General features: G+C 38.9%; 1 protein-coding gene across 10 annotated transcripts in view; it reads right to left on the minus strand.

Annotated features, from left to right (window-relative positions):
* Positions 1-2,189: 2,189 nt before the first annotated feature.
* LOC147032529 (neuronal cell adhesion molecule-like) overlaps positions 2,190-22,956 on the minus strand; it is a 486,552-nt gene continuing 465,785 nt past the window's right edge. For 9 of the 10 annotated variants that reach the window (XM_085870245.1, XM_085870240.1, XM_085870241.1 and 6 more), the window contains 4 exons: positions 16,949-17,122; positions 14,251-14,385; positions 9,461-9,533; positions 2,190-3,820 (listed from right to left, as the gene is read on the minus strand). In XM_085870245.1, the coding sequence (XP_085726371.1) occupies positions 3,613-3,820; positions 9,461-9,533; positions 14,251-14,385; positions 16,949-17,122 (590 nt within the window). In that variant the 3' untranslated portion in view covers positions 2,190-3,612. Of the gene's footprint in view, positions 3,821-8,812; positions 9,296-9,460; positions 9,534-14,250; positions 14,386-16,948; positions 17,123-22,956 lie in introns of those variants that run through there. The other variant, XM_085870249.1, reaches the window with a different exon arrangement.

A 22,956-nucleotide genomic window follows, 5' to 3' on the forward strand; every position in this document is an offset into this window, starting at 1 on the left:
ATGAATGCAAAATTATATGTAGATTGGTCAGGCAGTTTTTTTTCTATAACTTTCAAACCTACACACAAACAGAGAATTTCCTTGTGGAGGGTAGAGTGGGGTTTGCTTCTGACCTGACCCTGAATACCCTCAGCACGTATGCAAAATGAGGTAGGGATTGGTCAAGGGGTGTGGAATTGTATAGAAATTAAAGAAAATTCACACTGCAAAACACACCTCGCATATCTATACAAATAAGTGTGTGTGTGTGTGTGTGTCTTTTCCATCACTCAAAACTATAAAACCAAGCAGCCTGAAACTTTGCATGCATACCAAGAAAACTCCAAAGAAGTGCATGATTGAAAATTGGATGTTTGGGATAATTAAGACACCCCATTTTAAGATAAACAAAGGCCTTATTTAAGTATATCCTTTATCTGGCACATCCTCTGTCAACACTCTCAATGGGGTTTTATGGCATATCCAAGGTAACCTTGCTTGGATATGAAGCCAACATGTTTTTGGCCTGCTCAACTATGCCTTGACTTGGAACAGGCTGCAACGATTTCTTAACGATAAAGTTTTTTTCCACATTCATCACTCCTATTATCAAATGCAAATACATATATATATATATATATATATATATATATATATATATATATATATATATATATATATATATATATATATATACATATACACATATATACACACACACACACACACACACACACACACACACACACACACACACACACACACACACACACACACACACACACACACACACACACACACACACATCCATACATACAAAGTTTCAGGCTGCTTGGTTGCATGGTTTTGGAGTTATGGAGGACACACACACTGGCATTTATTCATGCAGATATATTTCACACTACGTGGGTGCAACAAGTCGTATGGGACGAAACTCTCAAAATACTAATACAATATGTATACCCATTTAATCATATATATTTCACTTTGAAGCAACTGCAAAAACACAATAGCTTATACAAGGCACTGAGGCTTATATGAGTGTGAAGTCATAAAATGAAATAAACCAATACAGTCAGAAGAATGAAATGTATTTACAAAAAACATTTTATTTCAATGTGACATCGTCCTATGTTTTTGGTAGAATGGGGTGCAACATTAGCTTAACACTTCAAAAACTCTTCTTTATTACAAAGCTGCTGATTATTTACAATTAGGCATGTGAGCCATTCATTTCATTTTCTTTCGTTGTCTCCTCCCTTTTAACTTGCCAAAGAACACAATTCAACATGTACGTGTTTCAAATTCAACCAATTGATAATCCTCTGATATGCATGCGGGTGCACATTCGTTTCAGATCTGAGAATGATAAATTATCAGTTTTATGCATTACTTCATACTTCGGCTTTTTTCACAAATATAATAAGTTGTGACAAAATTAACTTCTTTATGATCCTATAAATATTATATTTTCGCCCCGCACCCCTCCGACAAAGTCAGAGACGGGGAGCATTAAAATGCTATTCCGACCAACCAGTCATCCATCCATGCATTTTCGTGTACGTGATATTTCAAAAAATGATGAACTTTCATCTTGTAGTTATCTATTCCCCATGACATTATCTCAACCTGATTAGATAATGGCTGTGATTGGCTGAATTATGTTGCATGGCAACTATCTCGGTAACTTGGCTTGTGTCTGCAATATTTCAAAAACCGTTTAAGATTTAGCTTTCATATTATACAGATTTATTCCTCATACTACCCAAAAGGTGGTGGACATAGAGTATCAGCTCTTTGTCAATCATTAAAAAGGCTTTGTTCTTGCCTTTCTTACTGCCTTCACTTTTGTCTTTGAAAATATAGCCATTGACAAATGCTTTAAAATATTTTGAATCATAAATATTAAATTTCATGATTAAAAGTTATGGGAAAATTTGCATTTTCTGGTGGAAAAGCTCGATACTTTTATACATTTTGTTGACGAATACCTCTTCCTGTACAAGTATAATCTGAGCTGCTATTCCAAAACAAAAACCTCATTCCTCATCAATACTTCTTAAGTTTTCTTCTTGTGCATTAGTTCCTCATATATTGGTTGTCGAAATGTTTGATGAAAAACATCTTAAAACTATACCCTCTTAACCTCCATTAACAGTTGGAAAGTGAAAGTTACAAATGATACTGGTGTCACACCATGAAAAGTGGTGTGTGTGTGTGTGTGTGTGTGTGTGTGTGTGTGTGTGTGTGTGTGTGTGTGTGTGTGTGTGTGTGTGTGTGTGTGTGTGTGTGTGTGTGTGTGTGTGTGTGTGTGTGTGTGTGTGTGTGTGTAGCTTGATTTATAGTTCCTTGTCTGATTTATGGTCCTGCTTAAAGCTTTCTCTCCCCCTGCTGGCCCATACGCAAACAGCAAGGTTCTCTTGGTTTAACATTTTCCTTTGCACAAAAAAATTACAGGTAAAGTTTTTGCAGTTACACAAGATTCAAAAACAACACAAGTATCAAAGGGAGCAAAAAGACTCCAATTTGCAATGCAGTTGTAAAACACACTGAGTGCAGTTCCAACATGTAGAATCTCAGCAAATGATGCAACTTCAAATGAGTCCTGATGAAATATAATGTCTCATGCAAAATGCATCAGATTTTACTCATAATGCATTCAGCCTCATTTTGAGTTTATGGGGGGGGGGGGGGGGGACGACGACATTCTTATGCAAGAATGAAACATTTTCTTGGGGGTTTTTTTGGATGAAGTAAATAAAATATGCTTTGAGCAGTACATTAGAGATAACAAAGACTGTTTCTAAAAGCTTGCATGACTTGTGCATAAAGCTAAATGTGATTGCTGAACATTAACTTATCCACTTATCTAAAAATGGCTGTGTTCGAGTCACACAGACCTTGAATCGATCACGAATGTATAAAGTGATGTCATGAATGAACTCTACAAATTATCAACACAATTCAAAATGAAATGCGTTCTACACTGCATCATTACTTAAATAAATTACAAAACAAGTAATTCTTATTAACATATCAAATATGTAGTGCAAAGATCGAAGATGAGAAATGTTTGTGTGTGCTTACATCACAACCTATCAAAGTTTTCATGAATCATGTTTTGCTACTTCGGGCTTCACACATGGATGCAAGCACAATGGTGATACACCAAAACTACTGTACAAGTCGTGAAAACACCAAAGAAGACACTCACACTCAAAACTGATAAATACTTAAACACACTGCAACTCCAAAGGGATAGATGTATTCCTCTTTCAACGCTTCCCCATTCTCGCCCCACCCCTCCCCCTCCCACCAAATCCATTATGCTCTCTATTATTTCACAATAATTATATACAACATTATGGTTACAATAATTTATTTTGCCCTGGTATGGCATACTGCTATTTTTTATTCCTTTTCTCATCATCTCGTTAAGCAACAAGGGCAGCTGGTGTTAAATGTGGAATTTAATGGAGCAATGATGCATATCCTTTTTTTTATTTTAAATCTGCATTGTAATCCCGCAAGCACGCAACACGATTTGGTTTCTGCAATGTGTTGCATGGCATGCTTCGGAGTAACAAACAACCTGGTCTTGTGCTAAACTTTTAGTCCTAAAGGCCTTGCTTATTAACAAATGTGCTCAGAACCAGCACCACCCTTGCACCGGGTAATTCCATTTTGTCTGTGGTCTGCATATTGTCTAACGAATGATTCATCCTCGCTGTATGGAGGGCTGTCGCCAGTTGGTGACAGACCACTTAGCGCCATTGGAGTTCTGCCCCCACTCTCTGATGAGCCTGTGTGTAGAACAGGCCGAAGTGGCTTGTCCTCTTCACTGCATACGGTCCACATAGCAAGGAGAAGAAAGATAGGGTTGATAACTGGACATCACAGTTAAAATGGCAACACCATTGATATAAAAGCAACAAGCCTTTATATGATAAGAAATACTGCATTCAAAAACAGAAATAATGAGTGACTGAGACAAATGACAGTGATTTTGTAAACAAACATCATTGTTTTAGCCCACAATGCCAGCAGTACAATTTTCCACAATAGCTCAACAAATGAGTTTAATTCAAAGATACTCAATCAAAAATTTGAAATTTCAGCTGCAAGCCTGAATGCACATAGTCATATTTTAACAGACCCATTTTCGGTGCAGGTTCAAGTAAAAATTCAGAGTAAAAGTGATTTTGATGAGACAGGATATGAAGCCACTGACATCTAGCATGAAGTACTTTTAGTGCAGAATTTTCCAGTTTGATAACTTCTTTGGTGCTGTATTCCAGAAAATACATGATACAGTATTCGCTAAAAATATTTTTGTATTTTGACTGAGAGTTATCGCATAAACTTTTTTTTTACTTTGTCAAATCAGGACTGATTAAGAGCAGGCAAAGCAAGATGAAATATTTATAAAAACAAAAACTTAGCCTCACAGAAAAGCAAGGTGATTGAGGACAGAACAGTAAGTAACACACTGAGTGTGGGTCAGTGGGGATCAACCAAACTCAGAGAAACAGAAGGCTAAATTAATGGGAAAGGAAGAGAGGAGAGAGAGATAGCAACATACAAAGATAGAGAAAGGATAGTAACCTCCAAGTAAAATGGGTCGGTGTAGTGTTAATTAATTAGTATGGAAAGAATCATGGGTGGGGATTAAAGATGACATGAGATGGTGGTGATGTACTGATGCCTTGAAACCTGAAGGAATGATTGCGATTTTACTAACTCGGCAACGTGATTTCACAGCCAGGAGAAAATAACAACAAAAGATTGGAGATAAGCATGAAGCCTAGATTTTGGAAGGTTAACAAGGATTGGTTGCTCGAACAATCTATGGATCAGAGAGAAACTGTGTAAGGGTGGAGGACTGAAAGATTAGGTGAAGAAAGACAAAAGGTAAGGTTGGATAAAATAGTGATGCTACCAAACAGTTAAAAGAAGATAGCAACAGGCCCTGTGCTTCACCTTTTATCCTCTTCTTGTGTATGGCAGTTTGGCTGCTGGGTAGCTATGATTTTGTTGGGGCAGGACTATGCTGCCGATGATGTGCCCCTATATCAGAATACTGGAACTCATTTTACTGACCTTGAAAAGATGACAGGCTGAGTCACCTCACCTGGTGTTAATTCAGCAGCCAACAGGGCTCAAACTCAGGACGCTAAGATCCTAAGCCAGCCACCCTAACCACGAAGCCAATGCCAGGCTTGCCTTTTATGAGATGCCAATGATGTTGATAGCTTTGGATTCCATAGAATCCAGAAATTTGAGGTGTTAAGCTGAAACAGCAAATATGGAAGTGATATACTCCACTAAACTATGGATGAAGGCCTTGAAAGTAAAAATGAGATGTTCAGATTTACAAAGGAAGGACATGGATGTATGGAGGATTTGGAGACGCTAACAAATATAGCCTCCAAATCCTTTAGCAGTCTGTCGCTAGATTTGGAGACTATGATAAATCATCTGCCCAGAAAAGATTGTGGCTATTTGTCAGCCTGGTAAATTTGAGGGACTAAAAATCTACATTTGGTCAGCATGGTAAATTCATCTTGGATGTTGATGCCAGTGAGGTTGGATCGTGTACTGTGCTTGCACAACAGCAGGAGGGACTCTCGCAGTGGATGATAAAAGATCAAGGAAGGAAATTCCAGGGCAATGAAAATATAGCACAAGATCGTTGTCATTGACAAGAAAGCAGGTAGCAAATTGAGAAGATGCAGGCATTAAGGATAAGTGAGCCTTGCCAAGAAGCCTGAACATCTCCGGTGATACTCATGACGAAAACGGATCTGCTAATTAGATTTTGTATTGATTATTACAGGCTAAATGATATAACATTTGATTCATATTGATGATACTTTGGATGCCATCAATGGATCAGGGCAGTTTAGCACCCTGGATCTGAAGATTGACAGGTTTAAATGTATCCAGAAAGTTGTGATAGACTGCATTTTTCTTTGTCAACATCATCTGACAATAAAATGTGATGCCACTTGCTTTTAAAATGCTCCCATTACCTTCAAACGATTGATAGAGAAAATTATAGGGGGACTACATTGGCATAATTATCTCCAGCAAGCAGTTTTAAAATAGAAGCTCAGGAGTTCCTTATTTGGATGACATTACAAGTCCTAATGGAGTGTCCACAGAGAACCAGGAAATGTGAATGATTTTTCATTGGCTCGTGCTGAACAATGTCAGGAAAGTGAATGGTTATCTTTGGTTATTACCTCTGCCACCGAAGGGGGAAGGAGGTCATGTTTTCACCCCTTTCTGTCTGTTTGTTTGTCCGTTTGTGTGCAGGACATCTCAAAAAGTTGGGGACGCATATGGACAAAATTTTGTGGACAGCTTGGGTGTGTGACAAGGACGAACTGATTACATTTTGGTGAGGATCAGGATCCTGATCCGGCTACTGGAATTTCTAAAGTGATTCTTCACCATTGAGAGATTTGGCTAAACTAATATACAGTACAATATCACAAAAAGTTGCATACAGATTTGGATGAAACTTGGTGGACATGTTGGGTGTGCGACAAGGAAAAATTTATTCGATTTCGGTGAAGATCTGAATCCGGATCAGGATGCAAGAATTTATGAAATGATTCTTCACCGTTGAGAGATAGGGCTAAACTAATATATATCAAGATATCTCAAAAAGTTGTTGATGGATTCGGATGAAACTTGATGGACAGGTTGGGTGTGTGGCAAGAGAAAATTGATTCGATTTTGGTGAAGATCCGAATCTGGATCTGGATATGAGAATTATTTAATTTTGAAGTGATTCTTCACCATTGCGGAGGAGGAGGAAGAGGAGGAGGAGATTGGGACCATATTCTGTGTAGAGCGTTGGTGCTGCTTAAGCAGTCTCCTTGGCAATTGGGCACAATCCTGGACAGGTCGCCACTCTGACGTAGTAAACCAGCATGCTGGCACTCGTTTTGCCGACCTCGGAAGGATGATAGGCCGAGTTAACCCCACCTGGTATTAATTCAACGGATGAGCGGGATTTGAACTCAGGACCCGAGGATCCAACGCCCACCACCCTAACCATTAAGCCAACACCAGGCATACCATTGGGAGATAGGGCCAAAAACGATATAGAACTGTATAGCATGATATTTCAAAAATGTATTGGGCCCGATATGTTCTCGAGGATCAGACATTACATGGTGGAGGTATGCGCTCTACCGAGTGCCCTTCTCGTTTTTTTTAAATACTCGACTATCTTGTATAATGCTATTTTCGAAATCATAAATGAACCATGCTGTGCAGGGCTGCTTCCAATGCATGGCAGGAGATCATATCAACTACCATTCGCATGAAAGGGAGGGGTGGGCAGGTGAGGGAGGAGCTTTTACTTTGCTGTGAAAAGGGCACATGAGCCGTTAAAGCAGCAAAATTATTGAATCATATTTTATGCAGAAATCCTGCATTCAATTGTGAATACATTTCCAACTTTAAATACTGCTATATAAATACATAATGTAGATAGTTGAGCATCTTTATATCTGATGCACAAGATCTTCTTTCACATGGCAGCTATCATTTTGTTGGGGCACAACAATGCCACTTACGCTGTGCCCCCATACCAGTACACTGGTACTCATTTCACCAACCTCAGAAGGATGACAGGCTGAGACAACCCCACCTGGTGTTAAATCAGCAGCCAACATGGTTCAAACTCAGGGCCCTAAGATCCCAAAGCAGCCATTCGAACCACGAAGCCAACACCAGGCTTGTGAATAAGATGAGAATAAAATTCAAGGATTTTATTGAACTCCAATTAACACAGATATGCACATTTTGTGAAACAATATGTAAATGAGTGGTGGTACAAAATTTTACCACCTCATTTAAGGTTTAATGCTTAATTTTCCCCACTTATTTAATCATAACCTGTATTGTTATTGAAATTACTGGAGTGGCATCCTTGAATATATCATTCTAGCACTGCATATATATATATATATATATATATATATATATATATATATATATATATATATATATTTATTATTCTTCTTCTTCTTCTAACAGCTGCACCAGTTAGGGGTCGCCACAGCGGATCATCCGTATGATCCGCATAGTGATTTGGCACATGTTTTCCGCTGGATGCCCTTCCTGACGCAACCCTGGTCGGCTCTTACGACACAGGGATATGGTACACCTATTCTAACCAAGGTATACACCAGCCCAGTATACTGGTACTCATTTCGCCGACCTCGGAAGGATGACAGGATGAGTCAACCCCCTGGTGTATTAATTCAGTGGCCCAACAGGGCTTGAACTCAGGACCTTTTGTATCCCAAGCCGCTGCCCTAACCACTGCGCCAACACCAGGAGATATATATATATATATATATATATATATATATATATATATATATATATATATATATATATATATATATATATATATATATATATATATATATATATATATATATATATATATACCAAGTCGAAAACACCAGGGGGTTGACTCAGCCTGCCATCCTTCCGATGTCGGCGAAATGAGTACCAGTTGTACTGGGCCCGGTGTATGCCCCGGTTAGAATAGGTGTACCATATCCCTGTGTGTCATAAGAGGCGACCAGGGTTGCATCAGGAAGGGCATCCGGTGTAAAACCTATGCTAAATCAGTATGCGGATCATAACGGATGATCCGCTGTGGCGACCCCTAAGGGGAGCAGCCGAAAGAAGATATATATATATATATATATATATATATATATATATATATATATATATATATATATATATATATATATATCTTCAGACAGTAAATACTGCATGTATATATGTACTGTGTATACAAATATAAATATTTAATACCCCCTGCTCTTCTAACTAAAAAAAAGTGACATAAAGCAGCCAAAAATAAAAAATACCTGAAGGTAAGCCCTTTGCTGTTTCAAACTCTACCTGGGTTCATCTCCTCCTTTACACCTCTCCCAACTAACTGCTTTCTCCCTTCCCAAACTACCCTCACACCCTTTTCCCTCCTTTTTCTGAATTTATACCCTCCACTTCATTGCCTTTCTCCATGTTTAATCAGCAGACAGCCCCTTTTGTGAAGATCTTGAAGGAATAAATAATCAATTAATGGCCTTTGTTACTTTTTTGCAGGCAATGGTTCATGCAACAGCATGAAAGTGACGATTCAGTTTAACTAAAACATACAGATGTGATGTGTAATGTTTGGAAAATGGAATTGAAATGGAGATCATGCTGTTGCATTCTCTTTTTTTTTTTTTTTTGCATTTTACATTTTGCCGATACTTACCGCTTGCGTATTCTATGCCAACATAATAGGTAAGGGGGGAAGAAATGTGACATTTCAGTTATTTGGCCATTTAATTGATAGAAGAGCCACAGCACAGACATGTTGGATACTGATAAATGCTCCAAATGTTTTGAGATGATAGGCAGACATTTTTCAAAAGACTTGAAAAACATATACCTGCATTCATGTAAAATGTTGTCCCGCATAGGGAAGCTCTCTGTGTCTGGATATGAGCATTCCTTCTCTTTCACTAGAATGATGAAGGGAAGAATTGGGACAAAAAAACAATATGATTAATCAAAACAGTTAATATGTGATGGTGGTTGTTGTCCCTCAGAAAAAGGACAACCTTCTAAGGGGTGAGGTGGGGTGGTGGGGGGAGGGGTTTCAGCTCTATGAGGTTCTGTGCCCCCATTCAAATGTTCTCTTCATTATTAAAATTATTAATATATTTATTAATGTTCAAAAGGATATTTTATTTTGGTTTTATCAGGCTGCAATCCAATCTGTTGTAACATTTTGTAGTATTTTATGGTACAATGGATGAGCTCAAGACAACAGAAGAAAATTCGATAGAATAGTGAGGACAGCTTGTAATGTGATTAGCTAGGATGTTAAATATTTAGAAGTTTTATGTAAAGATGCTGTATAGATAGGAAATCTTAGATTATTATTGACTTTGTGAAAATTCCTCTCCCTCTTTGTTTATTTTTTTCATTGATTTGACTTCCATGGGTTAAAACCAGTAGATTCAGAAATTATTTTTTGCTTTGTGCTCTGAGGCAATGCAATGACTCCTTTTCTAGATGAGTCTAATGAAGGTATTTCTCTTAGAGATCTTCTGTGTTTGAATTATTAATTTGGTATTTCCAATAAATATATACAGTGGTGAGAAAAAGTTTGTGAACCCTTTAGAATTTTCTGTATATTTGCAAATATTTGTCCTGAAATATGATCAGATATTCAATGTGATGTGGTATCAGACATTCAATGTGATGTGGTATATGTGAAATGTCATAAGATATTCAACTAAGTCCAAATGACAGATAAAGAGAATCTGATGAAACAAATAGCACACAAAAAAATCGACTTTTTTCACTTATTTATTGAGCAAAATGATCCAACATTCAATTTCTTTGTTGGAAAAAGTATGTGAACCTCCAGGTTAATAAGCTCAAATAAGGGAGTAATTTCAGTCTAGTGTTTCAATCAATGGGATGACAATCAGGAGCGAGTTTGGGTGGCCCTGCCCTAAATAAAAAAACATAAATTTGTTCATCACCATCGGAGTTTGGTCTTCACCACACAGGTTTGTGGAAGTGTATCATACCTCAGAAAAATAGTTGTCAATGTTCATCAGTCTGGAAAGGGTTACAAAAGCATTTCTAAAGATGTTGGGCTCCACCAACCCACTTTCAGGCAGATAATCTACAAATGGAGAAAATTAATCACCATTGTTACTCTTTCCAGGAGCAGTCGTGCAACAAAAAATACCTCCAAGAGCAAGTTGTACAATAATCCAGGAGGTCACAAGGAACCACAGGGTAATGTCCAAGTATCTGCAGGCCTCTCTTGCTTTGGCTAATGTCAGTATTCAAGAGTCCACAATCAGAAAAGCACTGAACAAGAATGGTGTGCACAGGAGGATAGCAAGGAGGAAACCACTGCTCTCCAAGAAAAACATTGCCACCAATCTCAAGTTTTCCAAAGATCAGCTGGATGATCCAGAAGTATATTGGAAAAATGTTCTATGGACAGATGAGTTGAAAGTGGAACTTTTTGGCTTAAATGAGAAACGTTTTGTTTGGCAAAAACCAAACACTGGATTCCAACATAAGAACTTCATCCCAATTTTGAAGCATGGTGTTGTATCATGGTTTGGGGCTGCTTTGCTGCCCCAGGACCCAGACGGCTTGCCATCATTGACGGAACCATGAATTATGGATTGTACCAGCAAATTCTACAGGAGAATGGCAGGGCATCTGTCGGTGAGCTGAAGCTTAACAGAAAGTGGGTCATGCAGCAAGACAACGATCCTAAACCAACAAGTAAATCTACAACAGAATGGCTGAAGCAGAAGAGATTTTGTGTTTTGGAATGGCCAAGTTTTAAATGTTGCCAGACCTTAACTTAATTTAAATGTTGTGGCAGAACCTTAAGCGAGCAGTTCATGCAAGAAAGCCCACATATTTCTGAGTTGAAGCAGTTCCGCAAGGCAGAAAGGGCAAAAATTCCTGCAAGCCAATGTGCAGGACTGATCAAGAGTTACATGAAATGTTTGGCTGAAGTTATTGTTTCTCAAGGTTACCAGCAGTTACTGAATGTAGAGGTTCACATACTTTTTCCGACAAAGAAATTGAATATTGGATCATTTTTCTCAATACATAAATGAAAAGTAGATTTTTGTGTGTGTGTGTGTGTGTGTGTGTGTGTGTGTGTGTGTGTGTGTGTGTGTGTGTGTGTGTGTGTGTGTGTGTGTGTGTGTGTGTGTGTGTGTGTGCTTGGAGTGACTCGTTAATTTTTCTTTGCATTTTTTGCTAATTTTTATAATAAAACAAAGGTGTGAACACTAGCAGCCACTCAGTGGAGTTTTTCCACAAAGCCAATGGGCGTAGAGGACACTGGGAGGCACTTGATGAGAGCTCGTCATCCCAAGATGAGAAGCTTGCGCACTTTTCCTTACAAGTCTTTTCTCATTCACGAGTCACTCAGCACGTCGACATTTAATAATGACTTTTGTTCTACATCATCAAGACAATTGAGCGAAGGAGATTTTCTTTGTTTGGTGAATAACCACGACAAAATAAATGAGTCTCCTCTCCTGCTTGCCAACATCGATGCCATTAAAGCCGTGGCAGCTCGACGCCACTAAATCTTTCTTCTTCACTAACTATTCGAGAGACAACAGAAGATTAATTATCAATGGACTTCATTTACAACACATCATTGCATTTTAAAATGTGAGATTTCTTTTGTTTTTGGTATAACACCATCATCATACCCAGCACATTAAAAGGAATTATCACAACAGTGCAGTTTGTTTAATCAGGTTCTCTTGATCTATTATTAGGACTTAGTTGAAGATCTGATCACATTTTAGGTCAAATTTATGCATAAATAAAGAAAATTTGAAAGGGTTCACTAACTTTTTCTCACCAATGTATGTAATGTTGTTTTTAGGATGTATGTTTTTATGTTCGAGTTTGTATTATTTTATTCGATAGTTGTTTTGTAAAGGATTCCTTAAATGGTTCATAGAAGTGAATGTGATTGTTTTAATCTAATGGATTCAATTGCAACATCGAATGGATGTATTGCTTATTACCCTCGCCAGAGGAGAGTATGTTGCATTTGGGTCTGTTTGTTTGTCTGTCTGTTGGGTGGTCGCGTCGCTAGACTACCCTTATGCTCAGGTTTTCCGTCTGTCTGTTTGTTTGTATGTAATGGACAGCTCTGGAGGCCAGAGGAGTCAACCGATTTTGATGAAACTTGACTGGTAGGTTCATACCAGGATGTAGTTGTATGCTTTTGAGCACCGTTGCTATGGACGCCACCGTTGCCTAGCAACGGGACTTTTAATTTTTTGAAAAAAAATCAGATTTTTTTTTTTAATCAAAAATCAGCTTCTGCACTTTTATGCACACTATAATCAACCTCTTTGTCGAAAATTTTCAGCCCGATCCGTCAAAAACTGTATGACTAGTATGCAATTATATAGCGACCACCCATGTCGCCTCCTGGCTTGTTTGTTTGGTTGTTTGTCTGGCAGTCTGTTTGTCAGCATAGAATTTTTGTGTTTTTCAATGTAACCACTTGTTGGATCGAGACAAACTTTTCACCATTGATGCAACTACTCGTGCAGAATGTTATATTGCTAATTATGACGTCATATGTCATGTGCTGTGGCAGCCATATTAGAAAATTGGAAAACTTTGTACCTCTGTATCTTTTAAACCGTACCAAAGAAAAAATTCTGAAACTTGGCACGTAGCAAGTACTCCTCATGGGGAATGAGTGTGATGTTTTTAGGTCATAGGTGCCCTCATTACGACGTCATAATTGCATATGTAGATCGCCACATCCGATCAGTTAAAAAATTTTTGAGGGTCATCTAGGAATAATATGGTCCACAGGAAAAAAAAATGATGTCATTGGTCACCTGATTCGGCAGCCATATTGTTAAAGATAAAAGAAACCTTCAAAAGTCTTCTTCGCTGAAGTGGCTGAACAAATAGAGGCGAAACTTTACACGTATGACTGCCTGTCCATGCGGAAAAAAAGGTTCACACATATGATATCATAGGTCACATGGTTTGGCAGCCATCTCGGATTTACCCTAAAGCTTATAAAATTACACCACTCAAAAGAAGTCCTGGCGAGGGTCTGCAATGTCTGATTGCTCTCTTTGTTGTTGTTTATTTATTTATTGCACAACATAAGGAGGAAAATGAATTTTGTGTTTCACATGATCAATACAAAAGGAGTAGTTAGTTTTTAAAGGTGTGGGTTTGAACTTATTTTCCACTTGCTTGGTTCAAAATTTTTTGATCTAAACTTTTTGATGCATGAAGAAAATATGGGAATCACTTATACTGTCACAGGAGCCTTGATTTTTTTTGATTTTTAAAAATTGTTTCATTACGAGGACAACATGGCCTGTTTGGTGTTGCCAAATGAGCACTTTAAGATGAAGAAGACACATATACTGTGCTACTTTATACATTTTCCTCTGATGTCCTTCTCCTATCTGCACTACGCTCAATATATATATATATATATATATATATATATATATATATATATATATATATATATATATATATATATATATATATATACATACATATATACATACATACTCATGGAAAGACCTCTGCCCATACACATCTTTCCATGAGCATTACACAGTGAAAAACAGGTACTTCACTCATTGAAATTTTTCTCAGCTACAACTCCAGAAAACATACCAGGATATTTTCCACCCTTGCTTCGCCGAATGAAGCAAATGATGAGCAGAATGAGGACGAGAAGGGCAATAGCACACATGAGGCCAATGAACCAGCCCTTATTCGTCAGTGGCAGACGGGAGCTCAAAACTTTGCCTGAAAATGGAAAAACAAAACTCTTCATAACATCAGTAAAAGTTATATTTTTTAATCACATTGGGAAATTAAAAAGTTTCGAACAACATTGGGATTGAAAATTAATCAAAGGATCGATTATTCAAAAGGGATAATAAATCCAGGATGATAAACATACAATGAATTGTGCAATCATTAAAAAAAAGATTAGACATCATTGTTTTGTCTTGATATTGACACCGATTCCCCCAGTCTTGTGTAAATTTAGTCATTATGCATTATTTTCAATGCTTCTTTATGGAATGAGCAATATGTGATTTATTATTGTGTCAGGAATAAACTGACTTCAACTCATCACTCTAGCTAAAAAGGTAATGTGAAGGTGATAAGAGTGTGTATCATGTATACCTATTATCTCATGGCTGAACTAAATAGAATCCTGGTGAAGGTGGAAAAAAGTTTGGAAGGAGGACATAGTTTCAAAGGGGGAGTTAACCGTTTATTCTCTGATACTGCTCCCTCTGCTCTCTCAGTCCTCCGACCCTCCTTCTCTCTTCCATGATGCACACATTCTTCCAGTAACCCCCTCTGAGTTAAACTTATAAAATCCAGGCTGTCTGTTAACACACCTCAATTCTTTTATTCCTTGCTTCTCCGGTCTACAGAACCACTTTCCTGAGGCTGTTCTGTCTCACTCTTCCCTCCAGGGGTTCAAGCAAGCAGTTTGCCACCATCTCTTGTCATTCCTAATTCTGAGCCATGACCTTTATTTCCCCATTGACCTTTCCTAACAGAACCATCTTACTTGCTAGTTTCAGGGTTTCCTTCCCCCTTCTCCCCTTTTCCTGTCCATTCGTTCCCTGGATGCTTTTCCAACTGTCAGTTTTACCTTGCTCTTCCATGAGCCTCACTCCTGTAAATAAAAAAAAAATAATGGGGACTCATGGCTAAGACTGAAACGTTGCGATACCATTATGAGTAGAGTCAAAACCTTAAAATTAACATGCTCTTTTCTGGAACAAATGATAAGTTCTCATGTTTTGTATGAACACATTTTTCTATACAGAGGTCAACGCTCATTGAAGAGCTAAATGACAGAGCAACAGATGGATTGAAGGGCAGGGAGAAACAGACTGACAAAAAAAAAAATCATAGATGCAAATGATGGGGTGAGAAGAGGAATGCCAATCGCTCTCATTGCGACATATAATACCATCTTCATTCCTGGATTTCTGACTTTATGCACTCACACAGTCATCACATTGCAATCAGTACAACCCTCTCCTTTCCTTTCCTATCCCAGTCGAGGCTGGAGTACCCCAAGGCAGTGTCTTGGGCCTGATCTTGTTTCTCATCTCGATCAACGACCTCTCAAATGCGATGAAAAACTCACTCATCCCTTATGCAGATGACTCCATATTGTGTCCCTCAGTACTTTGTTCCACTGAAAGTCAGAAAGTAGCTGTGTTACTCTCTACTGATCTGGAAATGATAACAAGCTGGTGTGATAAATCAAACATGGCCTTCAATCATGAAAAATCTCAGTCTCATCCAGCCGTTTCTCCAGCAGGATCGTCAAATGAACCCGTCTCCAATTTCCATGGTCAACCACTGTAAGAGGGTCAGTCTCTTGAACTTCTCGGCCTCATCAACAATGACATCTCTTGGGCCAACCACAAAGCAAAGCATGGCTCGAAAGCCAGCCAGACACTGTGCATGCACTGTTGCAACTATTTCCTTGAAAAATATTAAATAATGACCCTCAAGTCCACAAGGCCTTTGGCTGTAGTTCAGTAGATTACCGTCTTCTCCATGGGCTGGCAGCCCAGCATCACATCTTTCTCTCCTGTATTTTGTTGAAACTAAAGCTCTTTACATTATTGGAATCTGCAATGAGGCCAAGGCACAGGATCTGTCGGTATCACATTGCAGGCAGGTTGGTGGCTTCTTCGTTGTTGTACCATCAATCCTTCTGTTTAGCTTCTGTTCTCTCAGCTCTCCAACCCTTTCTAGCAAATATAGGGTGCACATGTTTCATGTTTCTAGGGTGCACATGTTCTTCCAGTAGTCCCCTCGTGGTTAAAATACCAAAGTCATGGCTGCCTACACATATAAGTTATTTTATTCCTCACTTCTCCCATCTGTGGGACTGCCTTCCAGAGGCTGTTCTCTCCCTTGCATTCCTCCAAGGAATCAAGCAGGCAAGAGCACTGCCATCTGATGTCATCCCTAATTCTTAACCACTTATTATTCCTCATTTCTTTTACACCACATAACTCTTCATAACCGAACCCCCTTACTTGCAGGTTGCAGTGTTTCATTCCCTCTTCTTTCTCATCTTTTCCTATTTTTTATTTCCTTGCTTATTGTGGACAACTGTTGTCCTGCTGTGCCATTGTTGGTTCATAATATCCATCACCTTTCTCTTCCACGAGCCTCAAACATGCAAAAATAAAACAAAAACAAAAAAACAGAAAACACGATATATTTCTTAGCAAACTTTTTCCTGAAAGAGTGTTTCTTTTCATTTGACCATAAAATTTCTATTTTATTTTCTTTGATACATGAGAAGCGTGTGTGGCACCTCTGTTGGCACTGCCCTCTTGGATGGCGGCACTGCCCTCGCCTACATGTGTGTGTGCACACAGGGAGAAGCGATAGCGGCTCTCGTGCTGTAGTCCACCCACTGTCCACTCTGTTGTGTTTGCGAGGATATTGACCACCTGATGGGATTGGCCCGGCTCTTTGCTTTCATTGACTGCAATGTACGCACAGAAAGAGAAATCTTTGATGAAATTATAACACTGACAGTGCATTGTAGGTTCTAGGATAATAATAATAATAATAATAATAATAATAATAATAATAATAATAAGTCCAGTCAGGTATTATGCATTGAATATTTTTAGACGACTCCACTGCTGGGAAAACAATTTTTGGAAAAATGGAAAAATACAAAGGGATGGTTTACAATTCCAGAAAGAAAGAAGCAAGTTTGGAATTATTGCACAATGATAAAATTCCTTGTATGGTGCAATACTCACAGTGGCCTGCAAAAGTTTTCACCCCTACCACCAATGCGACATTTATATGAATTACGAATTATGTAGAAACAATTTTTCCAAATGAACTATTTTATTCATAACTGAAGAGATCAAAATAAACACTGTTGTGGTTGAAGGATGTTACATGTCAGGAATACCTGCAAAAAACATGTACAAATCAAAATTCACTGGTTGCAAAAGTATTCATCCCCAGGGGTCAGAACTTGGTGGAAGCACCTTTTGCAGCAATGACTGCTATGAAAGTTTTTGGGTAGATCTACATTCTACAGTATACCAGCTTTAAACAGTGGGATGGTGAAATCTTTGCCCATTCTTCACGTGAAAATTGCTCGAGTTCTGCCAAGTTTGATGGGGATCGTTGATGGACTGCAATCTTCAAGTCTCGCCATAAATGTTCAATTAGGTTCAAGTCAGGACATTGACTGGACAACTCAAGAACATTTATTTTATTCTTGTTCAGCCACTCCAATGTGGCTTTGGCTTTGTCCATTGGATCGCTGTCCTGCTGAAATGTGGATCTCTGACCCATTTTCAGATTCATGGCTGACTCAAGCAGGTTTTCATCAAGGATTCCCCTCTAATTTGCACTGTTCATTGTCCCTTCTATCCTGACAAGCTTGCCAGTCCTTGCTGATAAAAAGCAGCCCATAACATGATGCTGCCACAACCATGCTTGACAGTAGAGATGGTGTTGACTGGGTAATGTGTAGTGTTAGGCTTTCGCCGGTCATAACGCTTTGAATTTAGACCAAGAAGATCAATTTTTGTCTCACCTGACCATAAAACGTTTCTCCACATTCCTGCAGCATCACGAAGATACTTTTTTGCAAACTCCATATGAGCTTTTAGATGCGCCTTTTTCAGCAATGGCTTCTTTCTTGCCACCTGTCTATCAAGGCCAGCTTTGTGAAGGGAACGGGATATTGTTAATTAATGAACACTGACCCCCCCCCAATCTCGGACTTAGAGCCTTGCAGATCAATTGTTTGATTTACAGTGTCATCCCGAACCAGTTTCCTGCTAGCCCGGCTGCTGAGTTTGAATGGGCGACCTGATCTGGTTAGGGTCTGGGTGGTATGATACATTTTTCCACTTCTTAATGATGGATATTACCATACTCAAAGGGATGAGTGACTTTGAAATCTTCCCATTACCCTCTCCTGAATGGTGCTTCTCCACCACTTTTTCTGACTTATTTTTCCCTGTCACAGAAATATTTAGGGTGTTCAGGGTCTTCAGAGTTTTAGGGGTCTTTGGAGTCTTCAAGGGTCTTTGGGGTCTAAAAAGTCTTAGGGGTCTTAAGGGCGTTGGGGGGGGGGTTACAATAAGGGTCTTTCTGGGTATTGGTGGTCTTTATGCCTGGTGTTGGCTAATGGTTGGGGTGGTGGGCTTGGGATCCTAGGATCCTGAGTTAAAATCCAACTTTTCTGTTGAATTAACACCAGGTGGGGTTGACTCTGCCTGTCATCCTTCCGAGGTCGGCAAAATGAGTGCCAGCTTGCTGGTATATTGTGTCGGAGTGTCGACCTATCCAGGATTGTGCCCAATAGCCAAGGAGACTGCTTAGGTAGCACCAATGCCCTGCACAGAGTATGGTCCCCATGGATGGATGGATGGGGACTTTAGGGGTCTTTCGGCTCTTAAAGAGTATTCAAAGGTCCCTAAAAGGTTGAACAGTTAAAAAGCATGCTGTATTTCAAGAGTACATAATTAATAGATGTAAGTTTAGTCAGGGTGCAACTGACATTCAAACTGTATGTAATTAATAGGCATATCGTCACTCGGGTTCACGGTTTCATGAATGGCTTTATGGACTGACTGTGTTTTTCATTTTTAGCTCGCCTGTTCGAAGAACAGAGAGCTATAGCGATACCCCCGGCGTGAGCGTGAGCATCAGCTTGAGCATGAAAATGTTAAAGTTTTTGGTGCAAGTTATTTCCTTTCTCATGTTTTTATCTACCACACTATTTTTTTACTGATTACAATATACAAATACATATATTGCTTTAAAATTATTTGGATCAGACTTCACTGCAATGCTTTATAAAAAAAACATTTTTAGACTAGTCTTTTATAAATGATAAATGTATAAACAGGCGAGCATTGGGTGGCTTTGACACCAACTCTCTGGTTAATGACTCTATTGTGTCTAAGCCTTTGTAGCCACGTGAAAGGGAATATTACATGTTCCCTGACCCCATTCCTTAGTGGGTATAGGGAAGTATTTTGGCCACCCACTAAAAATTGACCGGGTAACATTGGGCAATGTCGAATACCCCTGCTAGTATTATATAACCAGAGAGTTGGTGTCAAAGCCACCCAATGCTCGCCTGTTTATACATTTATCGTTTTTAAAAGACTAGTCTAATAATATTTTTTATAAAGCATTGCAGTGAAGTCTGATCCAAATAATTTTAAAGCAATATATGTATTTGTATATTGTAATCAGTAAAAAATAGTGTGGTAGACAAAAACATTAGAAAGGAAATAACTTGCACCAAAAACTTTAACATTTTCACGCTCACGCTCATGCCAGGGGTATCGCTATAGCTCTCTGTTCTTCGAACAGGCGAGCTAAAAAAATTGAAATTGTATATGTTGTTGTTTTTTTTCATTTCACAGTACAGTGCAGTATGGTTAAGGGACTTAAAATGCATTGTTCAATAAATTGGAAACGGTACCTGGTGTTGTCATTTTTTTTTAATATAAGCATCTTTGATGAAACTGCAATCGTGCATTTGTGGTCGAAAACATTATAAACTTTAAAAACTTTCCCCTTTGAACCAGGAACTGCTGTGATCCAATAACATTCTCCTCCTTGTCTCCATTGTACCAATTCCCCAACTTTGGTGGTGTCCCCATTTGCGGCCTTTTTCCTGAACCAGGAACCACCACAAACCGATAACATTAGCCCCCTTGTCTCCATTGTAACAATGAAAAAACACTAGTGGATTTTCATCCATTTCCACAGCATTTTGCTGCATTTTCACAAGATTTTCCCTGATATTTGCAGATTTTTCGAGGGTTGGGAAATCCCCGAACCTATGCCCCCATTTCCGATTGAAGCTATGCCCCCACATTCGTGGGATTTTCCTGGAATGTATCTCCCACAAATGTTGGGTTCTTCGTGTGTACATACTGTACTGTATACGTTCCTGTTAATGTTAATAGTTTGATTTTTATGACAGTAATAGTTTTGTGTATTCATAGTTTACATTTGTACCTCTTATGTGTTCATTATATCAATTTATCAGATTCTGCGGAGGGGGTAATGGGACTTTGTAAACACCCTGTATATATTATTGGCGAAGAGGAATTGTAAAAGTGTTACCTTAGAAGTGGAGTGGAACGTTACTCATCGAATGAATGTCGGTGAACGTGCCGTTGATGTTTCTGGATTCAGTTTACCCCCGATCTATAAATACGGAGGCATTCAGGAAGAATAAGATGTACCGCCTACTTCATCCGCTTCTGGATGATGTTTATTTGTGTTTAAATGTATGGTAATTGTTTTGTATATATTTATACGTATGTGTACTTGAATATAACTGTCATTAATCAAAAATGCCTTGGCACTGTCGAGCGATTTCAAAAAAGTAATGACAAAAAAAATCAAAATTTAATGTTCAAAAAAAAAAATTTTTTTTTTGCCTAAACACTCCTTGATACTCACTGATGAACCTTTGCAAGTTTGACGAAGATCCGTTCAGCCATCTCTGAGAAAAATGGTGACACAGACAGACAGACACACAGACAAATGGCTCTTATCTTATAGTTAGATATAGATTCTTTCCAGAGGAATCACAATTATTGTGTCACTCATGCAAATTGCATGGATGTTAACCAAACACTTTAATACCAACAAACAAAGAACAAGAGCTTTATTGCTTTTTTTTTGGTATCCATGATTGGCCAACTCAGGTACAAGTCTCCATTTCTCCTTACTCAGATGTTAACTACTGATTGGATAATCCTCCATTTCTTTCGAACATCAAACTACACGTCACATTCGAATTGTGGTCAGACAACACACTAAAAGTTTGATCTGTATCAACATGCAACCAGACGTGTGTGTGTGTGTGTGTCTGTGTCTGTGTCTGTGTGTGTGTGTCTGTGTGTCTGTGTGTCTGTGTGTCTGTGTGTCTGTGTGTCTGTGTGTGTGTGTGTGTGTGTGTGTGTGTGTGTGTGTGTGTGTGTGTGTGTGTGTGTGTGTGTGTGTGTGTGTGTGTGTGTGTGTGTGTGTGTGTGTGTGAGAAATGAAAAACTTAATTTGAAAGGATTGTTGGTTGAATGATTGCTTGTAATGTTTCCATGACATGGCCAACATGTGATATAACTGTAGTACTGGGGCAATGCTGCATCACGTGAAGTTAATCAACAATCGTGATGAGTTAATCATATAACGCAGGCCGAGTCAGTCAACGTTCATTGTTATCAGAGAGTTCATTGTTGTTACATATGGCTTGTCTGTTGGTGAGCCTGGTGTAGCTTAGTGGTTAAGGCGGTTGCTTGGGATCCTCAGGGTCCTGAGTTCGAGCCTCGCTGGCTGCTGAGTTAGCATCAGGGGGGGTTGACTCAGCCTGTCATCCTTCCATAGGTCGGTGAAATGAGCACCAGAATACTGGTAATTATCCCTACAGGGTAGAAGGCGACTAAAGGGTTGGCGTCAGGAAGGGCATCCGGCCATAAAAATATTACCACAAGAAAGGGTACCATGATTGGAGCCCGCAAAAATGCTGACCCCTGCTCAGGGATAAATGCTTTCAAATGGTGTGATGATGGCTTGTATGTTGGACCTTCCTAAGTGTTCCATCCTCAGCTTTTGGTGTATCAGATCCTATATGGAAGAGTGCTTTGTGGAAAACCATGTAAATGAATAGTGCCATGAGCCTGGGCCAAAAGGAAAATCGGAACTTTGCTGCAAGGCCATTGAGCAGTGAGACACGATTTTATGCTTGGATCTCTTGGCAGCTATTGTTGTTTTATGCAACTGGAAACAATCACTCCCCTTGGGAAAATTGGCAAGTCGTCTCCCCCACTACTGGCACGTGGTGGTTATCCTGGGTAGTACCAACACATATGCAAAATTTGGTGGAGATCAAGCCAGCCCTGATTTTTCTTTACAATTTTCAGATGCATATACAGTAAATACATACATACAGAGAATTGCCTGACTTGATATAGTGGGATACCAGCAGGAGTACCTGGCTTTGCCTGGTACTGTTCTAATCCTGTTGGCATTTTGAATAAATCAAATCTTTATTTTTTGTGGGGGCTTAAAATACTTCCCTTCAGCCACGAAGGAATGGGCTCAGGGATAATTTAATATGACCTTTCACTTAGAGACAAAGGCTTCGGCACTATATAGCAATTCTAAACAAAAATACCCCCCCAAAAATCCAACTTTTCAATGAAAATTTTCAAAAACTTTTCTTTTTTTGGCCTAAAACACCTGTGCTCGGTACTCTTCTCCAGACAGCACGTTTTGATGCAGTTTATTCTCAGATTATGGATATTTCAAAAGACT

This window comes from Eptatretus burgeri, chromosome 2 (assembly GCF_056783735.1).
Source record: "Eptatretus burgeri isolate ZD-2024b chromosome 2, Ebu_testis_v1, whole genome shotgun sequence".
Taxonomy (NCBI): Eukaryota; Metazoa; Chordata; class Myxini; order Myxiniformes; family Myxinidae; genus Eptatretus; species Eptatretus burgeri.